This window comes from Falco naumanni, chromosome 2 (genome assembly GCF_017639655.2).
Source record: "Falco naumanni isolate bFalNau1 chromosome 2, bFalNau1.pat, whole genome shotgun sequence".
NCBI lineage: Eukaryota > Metazoa > Chordata > Aves > Falconiformes > Falconidae > Falco > Falco naumanni.
In genome coordinates this window covers 101,434,084-101,446,572 of record NC_054055.1, presented here as the reverse complement: position 1 = coordinate 101,446,572, position 12,489 = coordinate 101,434,084, and the positions used below count along the sequence as shown (strand labels likewise).

The 12,489-nt window shown below is 43.9% G+C and overlaps 1 protein-coding gene across 2 annotated transcripts in view; it reads left to right on the top strand.

Annotated features, from left to right (window-relative positions):
- The window catches only part of HUNK (hormonally up-regulated Neu-associated kinase), a 59,180-nt gene extending 46,912 nt beyond the window's left edge, over positions 1-12,268 (top strand). The window contains exons 7-10 of one of the 2 annotated variants that reach the window (XM_040582809.1): positions 97-265; positions 1,263-1,346; positions 6,586-6,766; positions 9,127-12,268. In XM_040582809.1, the coding sequence (XP_040438743.1) occupies positions 97-265; positions 1,263-1,346; positions 6,586-6,766; positions 9,127-9,773 (1,081 nt within the window). In that variant the 3' untranslated portion in view covers positions 9,774-12,268. The remainder of the gene's footprint in view (positions 1-96; positions 266-1,262; positions 1,347-6,585; positions 6,767-9,126) is intronic. The other variant, XM_040582810.1, reaches the window with a different exon arrangement.
- The last annotated feature ends 221 nt before the right edge of the window (positions 12,269-12,489 follow it).

Below are 12,489 nucleotides of genomic sequence, written 5' to 3'. Positions count from 1 at the left end.
CTTTTCTTTACGCTCTGCCACATCCTCCGTGGTTGGCAAGGCTGTGTTGCTGGGAGGATGGTATGAATGGCATGCTCTGCCTCTCTCTCTGTGCAGGATTCACCTTGAGGACCTCAGCCAAAGCGTGCTGCTCCATATGACCGAGAAGCTTGGCTACAAGAACAGCGATGTCATCAACACTGTGCTCTCGAACAGGGCAAGTCATACACTTGCCATCTACTTTCTACTTAATAAAAAGCTGGAGCGCTATTTGGCAAGCCTTAGGGTAGGTACTGCTTGATGCCGATTCTTTGGACGAGTGGGTGAGGAGGGTAAAAAAAGGACTAAAAGTTTCCCTGCTTGCTGGCATTTGATCTCAAGCTTTACTTGAGTTTTTTTGTTTCCTAATTTTGTAGCAGTAACCATGAAGGGGACATACTACTTGCAAACTAATAACATTATTTGAGATAAGAATTCCCCAGGTTGTGAAGCTGGTAGGCTTTATGTCTCACAAGTCCCTGTTTCCATAGGACATCCCCTCTGGCTAGGCAGTTACCCTATGGAAAGCAAACTGTTACCATGCAGAACCTTACTTGCCACTTGTGGTGTACTGTGTCCGTATGTTGAGATAGTTCTGCCGCTTGAAATATCAATAGCATGATGTAATTTGATTCAGGAAATAAAGAGGAAGCTTAAGAGCTATTAAGATTTCATGTAGCTTTTAAGTGAAAACTTAGCTGGAAGTTTCTATTTTACATGAGAAATATCATGAATATAAAGCCTCCTAACCTCCTGCTGACCTTCCTGGCTCCTGAGTATGGCTTGGGGGTCAGAAATACTGCTGATGGGTTTGCACAGCAGCTTTCTCTAGGGTAGGAGAATGATGCTGCATGTCATCCTTCCTTGTATGTCCTGAGGTGCTGAGCCCTCAGGCCACGTTTTGCATGGTACTTGCTGGAGTGCTGAGATGGGCACACCCACAGGAAGGTGAGTCGCATGGATTTTTCTTCTTCATGTGTTTGCTTCTTAGAGAAAATATCCCCAACGGCCTTCTGATCTGAAAACAGCTTCTTTGGTTTTTTTCTTTTCTCAGTTCTTTTAGCAAGCTTGTTTTAATGATGATGCCATCAATGATATTTAAAATATAATGGACCAAATTCACCATCTCTGTATGTTGATGCACCTCCACTGAATGCCAAGAGTGGATACGGCCCATTAAGTAGGACATTGGTGGTCTCTAATTATCTTGCATACTTCACTTTTCTGTGCTTGTCTCTCTACAGAAGTCTGAAGGCCAGGACAATATTTGCCACAAGAACCAACTATACCAGATAGAAAAATACAAGATGAATAAAGAATCCTATGAGGTAAAGCTCCTTAAAACTCATTGAGGTACTTTAAAAACAGACAGAATTTGAGGATCCTTGGCAACTGTGATTAAGGCGATGGGTTTCTGGACCTGTGGAGAAAAAACGGACCTGTGGTCTTGCCTGTGCAGGACAAACAATTCCCTCAATTTCTTTCCAAAGGAACAAATAGCAGTCCCCTAGGGTGGAAGTGTCAAGGTGACTTTCAGCTTTTATGAATAAAATGAATGTTTTAAATGCTCTGTTTAGCAAAATAATGCAAAGTTCTTCAGGGGGTTTTGTAGTTTCATTCTAGTATGTAAGTTGCTGGTGTTGTAAGAAGATTGTAACTGAGTCTCGAGACCTTGGTGGTATAGCAGAGAGCTGAGTGACAGCCAGGGTGACCATCCTTGGTCACCTGGTGGTGTTCCTGGTGTCCTGGGCCAACCCTGGCTTGACTGCCAGAAATCATGAAACTATATTATCTCAAAACTCTCCCAGGTTAGTATTTTTTGCTTCTTAGCAGAAGTGATGCGGAACTAGCCCACTGCATCATATGGGACTTCCCTTGACCAGGAAGAGATTTACCCAGGTTACCTTCTGCTCTGTTGGTCTTCAGTCTTTTTGCCTGCAAAGAGAGAAGGTAGTTTGTGTTAAAGGAATATGCATCAGATACAGGAGTCTTCTCATGGCTCGATTTTTCTTCCCTGGCTGATTCTTTGCCAAGCACTAAAATTACAAGAGTAATATGAGCTGTGCAAGTCTTACCTACCAACACAAAAAGCAATATTCTTGAAGAGTCTACCTATTTCAAAAGCCACTCCAGTGCTGGATTGATGATTTAATTGCAGGGGCAGGTTTGTATCATTGCTGGATTTGTTTATTTTAAAGACTGCTTGCAAAGCAAGTTGAACTGCAAGCCAGATGGAAATATCAGGGCACAGTACTTATCATTCTTTCCTTACATAAATCAAAACCCAACATACTTAAAATGTATCAGCTGTGGGTAGACTCAGTGAATATAATATTTCAAAATGCTCTTTGACAGCTCACTTCAAGCTGTTGCAGGGCAGCCTTCCCTTGGAAACACAGACAGGTACCTGCAAGTGAATGTTGCAGATGTCTCATGGTGCACCCTGATAGTCTCTGGGCCAGCTTCCTCCAGCTGCCTCTCCAGTCACTTCTCCAGTGTCACTTCTCTGTGCAGTGCTGGAGAGCCACGGATGGCTCTGCCCACCATCCAGGCATTAGCTTTCAGCTTCTGTGTACCTACCCCGTGCAGGTGAATCTGCAGCAAGGACTGCCTGTGCCCCTGCACGTGGCCAAGAGAGAAATGCATGGTCTGGTTTGGTGGTGATCCTGAAATCTCCACGACCCCTGAGGGGAACCAATGTTTGACTTCCCTAAGGATAACTGAAAACACTGTGTGACACCAGTTTGCTTTGTAGACATGCTTAGGGATAAAGGCTCCCTCCAAAGCCTCCTTACTAACTCGGAGTTAGTGCCAGTGTAGCTATTTAGAGGATGAGGGGGTGTCATTTCTTTCTTGAAATAGTTACCTTGATAGAATCACAGTGCAGACACGGTGATAATAATACGGTGTATTTTCTTTCTGCATGGGCATAGCTGAGTATAAAACATGTTTTATATTGCTTTATCTGTATTTACACAAGCGGATTGTGTTACCATTACTGTACCAGGACAGCTGAAGCAGCACACGTGGGTGAATACAGACCCTAGGATGCTACTGCTGTTTGTAACTATGATAGGCAACTCTCCTAAAATGCCTTCATGTGAATGGGAACACAGCCCTGGTAGTGTCTAGCTCATGCCACCGGGCTCAGTGGGTGCCACCAGGACTCAGGGGTAGGGATTTTGGAAGTTCAGGCAGGTTCATGAGCTGGAGTTAAAGTCCCTTTATCATCCCCCATTTCCAGAGGGGAACTGGGAATCACTGGTCCCTAGGCAGACACTGCACAGAGAGTGTAGCTGTGCGTTGCCATGGGAATAGCAGGGAGAAAGAGCTGGTCAGCTTCAGCTTCAGCAGCCAGCTGAATTTCTTCCACCTCACTCCAGCGATGTGAAATAAGGATTTTGCCTCAGGCAGCGGCACATGGGCAGTGGTCAGGCCCAGCCCCTCTTCTCCATTAAGTTTCCTAACCTGGGATGGTGGGATCAGTGTGCCAAGGCTGAGGGTGCTGGGAGCTGCTGTCTGTGCTAAGTAACCAAGCTGGTTTGTAGGCTGATTTTATTCTAGTGCTCGGGTTGGATGGGCAGTGCAGGGAGGAGGGACAGAGGCAGCAGCCTGTCTCGCACTCTCTTTCCATCTCTCTTATTGTTGGAGAGGCCTCAGGTGATGGGTGGCTGTCCCTCCAGCGAATCCAGGGGACCAGTGCTGGGGATACCTGCCTACTGCAGAGTAGCTAGTGGGCTCAGACTCAAGGAAATTGCGATTTTAAAGAACTTGTCATTGTCCTATCTCCATTTCAAGCATGGCCAAGGCATATACCCTTCGTCTTCCTTGCAAATCTGTTGCTGGGACTGAAAGTAGGTTTTAGGGTCGAGGTCAGGACAGGAAATAGCAGAGGATGATGTAATGCCAAGTATATATGAAAGTATAACATACCGGTACAACTCTGCATTGTGTGACAGCATACCATTATGTGGCTGTGCACGGTACAGTGAAGAGCGAACTTTTGTAACTCCCCTGAAGAAAATCTTCCTTTCCTTTTAAAATGTAATAATACGTGGCACATTGGGAGTTTAGGATTTTGGTCGTTTCCCCTCTCACAACCATCATCTAAGAGAAACAATGTTAGTAATTTTTAAAATACATATAAGGCTATTTGCAACATTCATCCATGGTAAACTGATTAATTGCTAACACCGGATATGTTAATTTTCTTTTCATGGGTGCTTTAATTGCATAGTATGACTGTGTTACTGTGTCTTAGAAAACAGCAGTGCGAAGGTAAAGTCAGGAGCACTTGGCAGGTGAGGAGCTGTGGCTTGGCTCTTGCACCATTAGGCTAAAAATTTTGCAGCGTTGAAACGTCCTGCATTCTGACAGATGCTGCAGCAACTGACATGCAAATTCTTTCCTCACCTATCCAAAATAGCAGAAAGCCACTAACGATCTGATTGGCTCCTTTAGGCTTTATATAGTCACCACTTGGTCTCGTCCTCACAAGTACCTTTAAAAAAGATACTCAGTAGGGCCCAGTCTCTGCTGAACTTGGCAGCAGAGTTTCAGAGCCTGGAGAGAAAAAATAGTGTGGTGGGCTCAAAATTAACTGTACAGCTCCCACTTGACTGTTGTCACAGGGTGTTATTCACACAGCAATATTATCATTATTATTATTATCATTGTTGTTGTTATTAGTTCATCATCATCAGTAGTGACTGTGCTTGCCAAGACAGTGCCTGGGCCCGATCAGATGCTGTGTTGTTCCAAGCACAGCATGGGCAGAGAGGAATAAATGCTCAGTGCTGGATGTGTTTGCAGCCCCTAAAGGCAAGGAGAAAGACATCAGGTGGATGAAGAGGTATCATGCAAGCAAAGTGGCGGTGGCTCCATAACGTGATGATTTGTTTCTGTGGAAGGGTTAGCCAGCTTTACCTAGCTAAAGGGAAAGAAATTGGAAGAAAAAAGGAACAGGTGTAGAGAAGGCTGGGGGAAAAAAATGCATGCACAAAGGGAGACTGAGGTGAAGGCAGTGAGAAGCTCACAGAAGGCCTCTGGTTCTTGCTCGCCCCAGCCACCTAACCACTTCTGTAATAAAACTAAATACTCTAGTTCATGATTCACTGAGGTTTTCCTTCTGACTCCATAATGTCTGAAAATTCAAAGGTTAATAAGCCCAGTGGTGCCCAGACACCATCTATGCAGGGAGCTGGACTCTGTCGGAACTGGGAACGATTGTAACAAGTGCAGTCCAGTTATTTTCCTCTTAGGTGTCCTAACATATTTCTAGAGCTGTTTAGCAGCCCAAGAGAACCCAAGTAGTCTTCTGTGTCTTTCTTTCCCTCTCTCATACGTAGGCACTTTACTTTGCATTTGAAAGTTCTCATAGACTTCATGTTAAGGAATTTTCAAAAAGAAATCATCAAGAGTGTGCATTGGCAATGCATAATTATCAGACAAAATACAGGCATATAAATGGGAGTAGGAACTTTCCTGCATCTTTAAAAAAACCTTGTAGTTACAGTGACTTTTTAATAAGACACAGCAAACCATGTTGCTTAAATGAGAATTACAACCATAGAAACAGCCTCAAAGCAACTAAAACAAGAGCCCCACTTCTTTGAGATTGGCATCTCAAACCAGACCACACAGCGTTGTTCCACAAAGATAGGAGGAGATCCTTCAAGACTTTGAGGAGTAGCAAAACAGAGCCAGAAATACGATGCCTGATTTTTTTACATGAGATAAGACTTTTGGCTCCCCCTGAAATCAGTGGCAGGTAGAGAGTGTTACATAGCTTGCAGAATCTAGTGATTCGTGTTGAAAGAAGATACAGTGAATTTTCACTGTAAAACAGTGCTTTGAAAATTGGATTCCTCTTCAGCGTCCCACTCCCAGGTTCTGTTTTACCTCTGTCATCACTGGAGATCAAACCTATCTTTTAGGATGTATAAACTTGTAATGCCACCTTCAGCTGCCTTCCCCATCATGAAAAGGAGTTAGGGTTCAGTGAAGGGTTGGGTCAGTAATTTTCTTCCCCTCCAGTTCTTGTGCAGTTGCAGAGATGCTGTAAAAGCAAGGGCTGCATTCCTTTGGATCTTGTTTGGCCAGAAGATAAATTACTCAAAGAGTTTAAATTTCTTGAAAGCTTTGCAGCTTACCTTTTCAAATGTCAGAGGAAGTACGATAAAGAGAAATCAAAGACCTTTTTCAGTGCTTAAATAGGGAGGCAAATTTCAGGTATGGCAGAGCACAAACCTGTATCTGCTTGCTCCAATGAGGTGTCCTAGGACAAATGGCCTCTGAAGAGAAAGCTTTCCTTTTCCTTTAATTTTCCAAAACCAGCTTTCACACTGCATGAATGTCAGAGCAGATGGGAGCCATGAAATCATGTCAAACAGATCAGAGGAAAATGGGACATGGAAGACTTAGTTATTTTGAGTAGCCAGGAATAAGGTCCTCGTAAATGTATAGTTTTTAATTCAGCTTTGGTAAATGATGTGCTTATAAGTCTGGGGGTGATTTAAACTTCCCTTAAGTAAACCAGATTGTTCTTGTTTGTTTTACAACTTAAAGGACAAAAAACTCAAAGAACAAGAAAAGAAAGGGGAGATTCTTCACCGTCAGCTCCCAAAGAAAACTGAGAAAAGTCCAGTTTCATATAGACAGCCTTCTTCCTGTCTTATCTCACAGATACAGAACACCAAGGCTTTGCTGAAGGACCGGAAAGTCACCAAGGCTGGAGGTCCGGAGAAAGGTCAGTGAGAGAAATACCAGTGGTGTGTCCCTGTGCGCATGTGCATGCATGGGTATGCGCAGTATTAATGAGAGCATCTTGTGTGTCATGTGTTTGTTAGTAAATAGTCGTGGGCTTGCATTTGCTGTCTGCTCTGGAGGTGGTATGTGAAAGAGGACTGGATTATGTAGTCAAACATTGAACAAAACGTCCTGAGGAAACCATGACGATCTTCAGCAGTCATGAATCCTCACTTTTACTTCTCTTTTTATTCAGCAGAATTCCCACAGTGTTTTAAAAAAAGCTTTCTTTCCCTATTTATACATACTTATACAAAATCATCTGCAGTTCACACTGGTGCTTTGAAAGCATCAACACCCACCCCAGATCACTGACAAACCAAAGCTGGTAGACAAGCTTCTTCCTACCAGCAAATTCGTGTTCCTAAGAGGGGACTAAGGGGCAGCATGGAGAGAAATCCCAGACCCTGAGGAGAGTGCTGGTAACAGCGGCATCCCTTGGAGAAGCAGTGACAGCAGTTGGTGGTGGAGGAAGGGGAAAAACACAGCCGAGAGGAAATGCAGGTGGGACTGCCAACCCCAGCACATTTCAGACAGCACAAGGAGGGGGAAAAGCAGTAACAGGGAAAGGAAAAGGTGAGACAGCCAGAGGAGAGCAGAGCATTAATCACACAGGGTAGAAGGCAGCCTGGGAGGGATGGGTGAGAGCTGCTTGCGAGAGGAGGCAGAGGAAAGGAGTGGAGGAAAAGGGGAGTCAGCGGGGAAAATGGGGTGTTGGTAGTGCACAGCTGGATGGGAGACGCTGAGGAGCAGGAAGGTGATGTAGCCAGCTCTTAAATGAAGGAACTAAATGAGGGGAGGTCACTACAGAGCAGCAGGGGGAAATACAGCAATGTAAAATGCTTACTGTGGTGTCAGGGGGTTATTCAGTGTGGTGGCTTATGGTGGTTTCATGCTCTTTCTCGTAACTTGATAATTTATCATTTGATGCTTTCTACTGGAAAAAATGGCAAAATGGTGTTCATCTAGTAGTCTAGGCACCTCTGCTGCAAGGTAACAGTAGTCCAGTGAGCTGGTCAGAAACGGGACATACTTTTTAAGAAAAATGTAAAAAGCATTTTTTAATATTTGTATTGTTCAGATTTGTCGTTCCTTTTGGGAGGAAGGTACAGGGGCAAGTAAACCTTGTTTGGTTTTTTTCCTCCCTCTTTAGATTTCTCCCTGCTTTTTTGAACTGAAACCTGAAAATAATTCAGATCTCAGCTAAAACATTTCTCTGGTTATGGGAACCTTGTTTTGACACTTCTTAAATGAAGTGGTCAAATAATTTTGACCAGTTTTAGAGAAACTAATCAGATTAAACCTGTTCTGCTTTTCCCAGGCAAGTCTCAATGAGTGATTTCATCCCATACATCCATTCAGGTCTCAAACCCTGCCGAGACCATCCCTTTCAAAAGAAATAAATGTGAGATTTGTTGCTGTGACCGGAGAGCTGGCAGACCTGAATTATTTTACATCCCTTTTAGATTGTTTGAGACTGCAGGAACTCGTGGACTGTGATTAACTGCCAGTCCACTATTCTTTCAATTAGGGGGAACCCAGCAAAGCAGGCTCCTTGGACAGCTTTCCGTAAAGGTAGCAAAACGTGTTTTCTTGCAGCTAGCTTGGCATAAGCGTGTGCCAGTATCCTGTAGAAACCAAGCAGATCTTCCCCACGAGCTGTTTTGTTTTCCTGGCCCAAATCCTGCAAAGATTGTTCCAGTTATATTCAGTCCTTGCTGGAGGAAGGTTCTCACTGAAATCGATGCAGCAAATCTGTTCCAACTATAACAGCCTGAATCTGGCCGGTGCAGCTACTCTGTATTTACACCAAGAACAGATCTTGTTCCAAAATGCAAGGAAAGACATTAGGGATTAACTCAGTGTTGTCCCCTGTGTCTTCTAGGTATGTCAGTGAATACAGTATGCAGATGCAATAAAGACCATGCAAAGTTGTGCTAAGAAAGGGGAAATGTGAGATTTCTCAGACATGGCCTTAGAGGGTATAATAAATACAAACAGCTGAAGACATCTGTGGGTTTTCCTTTTCAAGTCCTTGTCTTACTCGGTTTAAGCACTCTTCCTGCCTTTGAGGAAAGTGGCAGATAAATTACCCATGAAACAATGTAAGTATCAAATGAGAGAAAGTCAGGGAATTACGTTCTGAGTATATCCCTCAGACCATTTGTTTGACCTAGTGCATTTGTCATGCTGTTCTAAAATTTGTTAAAGGTGACGTTGGACGCTGTTAGCCTAAGGCAGAGCAGGCAGTGCTATTAAACGCAATCTGCTCTTCTGGTTCCTTTTCTGATTGCTTTGCAGACTCCAGTGGTGGGGTAAGCCCTTTCCACGAACCCCTGGCAAACAAGACGGGCTGTGTCACTTCCAGCTCCCTGGAGTACCTCGAAGTCCAGCAGCCGCCCCCCAGAACCCCTCGGCTCCTCAAGAGGCAGGAGTCTCCACAGCAGGAGCCAGCCCGGATTGGGGGCCGGGCAAAGGACTCTCCTCTCATCCTGAATATTGTGCACTCCTTCGAGTCAGTTGACAGAGAGGACCAAATAGACCAGGTTTCTCCCTCTCATCAGTACAGGATTTTAGGCTCGCCCATGAATTTCCCTTACAAAAGTTCAAGTGAAAGGACACTGTCCCCACTTTTTCAACCAGGAAGTACGTCCCCCATCCACCCCACCCAAGTTTCTTTCACGTATGAAGAAAAAGCGTATCCAGCAAAGGAAGAAGCAGTGTCCCCTACTCAGCTGGTTTCCAACAACCCCTTGGGCAGCCCTAACTGTGTTAAAAGCAGAGGCAGATTCCCCATGATGGGGATCGGACAGATGCTGCGGAAGAGGAACCAGACGATGCAGTCAGCGAGTGACAAGCCTCTGGAAGCGAGGATGCCTCAGCTGCAGCAGATGAGCCCCACGCAGATTTCCTTCAATGCAGCAGATGCTGTCAGCGGCCAGTGTTAGTCTGACAACCTGGGATTTGTGCTGCTGTTCTCTGGGACCTAACCTTTTCTACTTTTAACAAGAAGGGAAAGCCACAGTCGTGTTACTGTCACTACGCAACACACCACAGTGGTCCAGCGTAGAAAATCAGAGGTCTGCTTGTAAGGAAGGCATTGTCCTACATATTAAAGTTGAAAGAAAAGGGCTCTGCTTGTGCTGTTAAGAAGTATTAGCATCTGACTGTACAGTAAAACATGTCTTGGAAGAGCTGTGTGAATATGTATTTTCACTGCTCTCATCTAGTATCGCAGTAAGGTTGGTTGGAAGACCAGTGAGCGTTAACAGTTTGATTCATCAAGGCAACCTCTGTGGTGCCATGAATGCCGGTCCCATCCAGGACCTGTGGTAAGACTGTCCCTGCTCCATCTGTCTGTGCCACACAGTACGTGGTACTGCTACAGGCATTGTTTATGTGGCTAGACAAGTGGAAAAACTCAAGGTACTATGTCCAAAGTCAGCTGGCTAAAAAGCACTGCCAAGAAAATGAAATTGGTAGAAGCTTGAATAAAAGATATGATTGATCTAAACATTCAGAAAAAGTGGGAGTACTAGAAGTCAAAGCAGATTTTACTGTTAATTACATAAAGTAGCTAATAATGGAATCATTTTTTTCCTAAATGATGATATAATGATCTCACTCAGAAGAAACACGATTATTTAAAATCAAGTTTCATCATGTGGAAATTCACTGCACTGGAGGCCTGTTCCTTTCAAGTGGATGCTTCAAACAGAAATCCAGATCGCAAGACGCTGTGTTTAAACAATCCAGTCACCTCCAATTTTTGCATCCGTACTAGTTCCATGGCACAACTACATGAAGGACTGTGTTAGCTCGTTACAGCAAGGCAGCATTGGACACACCTGAAGGCTTTTCTGAGAGACTGCAGTGAACTAAAAAGACTAATAAAGAACACATGAACCTGTACCAATGCTGTTTTATACTGCAAGATTGGTAACGCAGTGGTTACCAAAAATTTGGTATTGTTATGAGCGGTGAAGATTTAACTTTCTTAACAGGCACCATGTTCTGCATACCAGTCTTGTTTTTCTAAGTAAATAATACATCTGAGAGGTTGGCAGCATTTTTTTGGTTCTGGTTTTGTCTTCAAATCATTTTCTATAAATTAGAAGGTTTAGCCAAAGACTACTCTTTTCTTTTGTCTGTACCATGCTTGCTTATGTGTTTGTGTGTACAGGATGTCTCATCAAAGCTTGTTCCAGTCTAGTTCCCAAGCGGGCAGCCCTGACACGTGTATGCCCCACTGATGCCCACCCACTTAATGTCATTTCAAAACCCAGGCAGCAGAAGCATTGTCTTCTTCTTGGAATTGTTGGAAGATGGGGATTTTGTCTCAAGACCATCAGTAGGAATCCAAGCCCTATTTTCATCAGTGTTTTTGCACACAGTTTTGTGGTCCCATTGGTCTGGTGTCTGTGCAAATGCTGAGTTACCCCTGCTTGAGAAGCTTTCCTTCCAGTTTCATGAGAAGGATACACAGGGACTGGGGGAGGAGGGCCAGCAGAGGCAGGGGGGAAGGTCCCCAGCAGAGCCCATATCTGAGTGAATGTTCCCGATTCTCAGCATAGCACAGGCCTTACACCAAAACTGACAAGAGGAAAAACTGGACATTAATCCAGATACTGACATAATAGATAACTGGGCTGTTCAGTATTTTGAATGCTTGCTGACAAAACCAGCAAAGCATGAATGCGGCCTTCACATCCCTGCAGATGGGACCCTCACCTTGGCACTGAAGCCACCCATCAGCTAGGTACAAGGGAGTCCATATGCATCTTGTACTCTTCGGTGTAGTGAGGACACCCACTCTGGGGTAGTTAAGCTACTTGTAAAATAATATACAGGAAAATCCCAATATGGTAAGAAAGACTGCCCTGAAATAATTTCACTCATTTTCAGACTGAAAAAATATCATCTTCTGTTTGTGCAGAGCACCTGTGCATCCCAGGGATCTATTTTAGCTCTTCCTTTCCTTTAAAAACATCAAAGCATTTTCTTTTTCTTCACGCTAAGAACCTGTTTGTGCTGAAAGCTAGCGAGTGGGGACCACTGAAATCCTCCTGTCTTTTGCATGCGTCGGACTTCCCTACCTGAACAGATGGCAGATACTGACTTGAATTACAAACTCAGGTTTATTTGGAACCCAATAAAAGGTTGGGGGAGGCAGGAAAGAGACATGTATTTTTTGTGAAAACCCAGTAAATATGTGTAAGAATCAGAATGAAAACAGAAATGTTAAATCTTTTATTATATTTATAGAGAATATATGAGTACTACACTGCTAAAACATAACCATGTATCCAGCTTAGACAGTAGCTATGTACAGTCAAACTGCAGTGACCATAGAAGGGACTTACTGAAATAACAGTAGTGGAAATTCCAGGGGAAAGAATTGTATTTGTTATCGTTATTAAATATATGTACTTTTTGAACAAGATTGCTATGGACTGCTGACTTTGTTTGCCAGGACACTATGTAGCAAGGATAATCTAAGCACAAAAACAACCAGCAAAATGGTGAGGTACAAGAGGATTACCAGCACCTTTACTTTCACCCATCAAAGACTATCCCTTTAAATCTGCTTGCTGACTTGCCTATAAACCCTGAGTGAACTGAAAGGCACAAGGTGGGATTTCCCTTGCTTAATCTTAGCCCTCT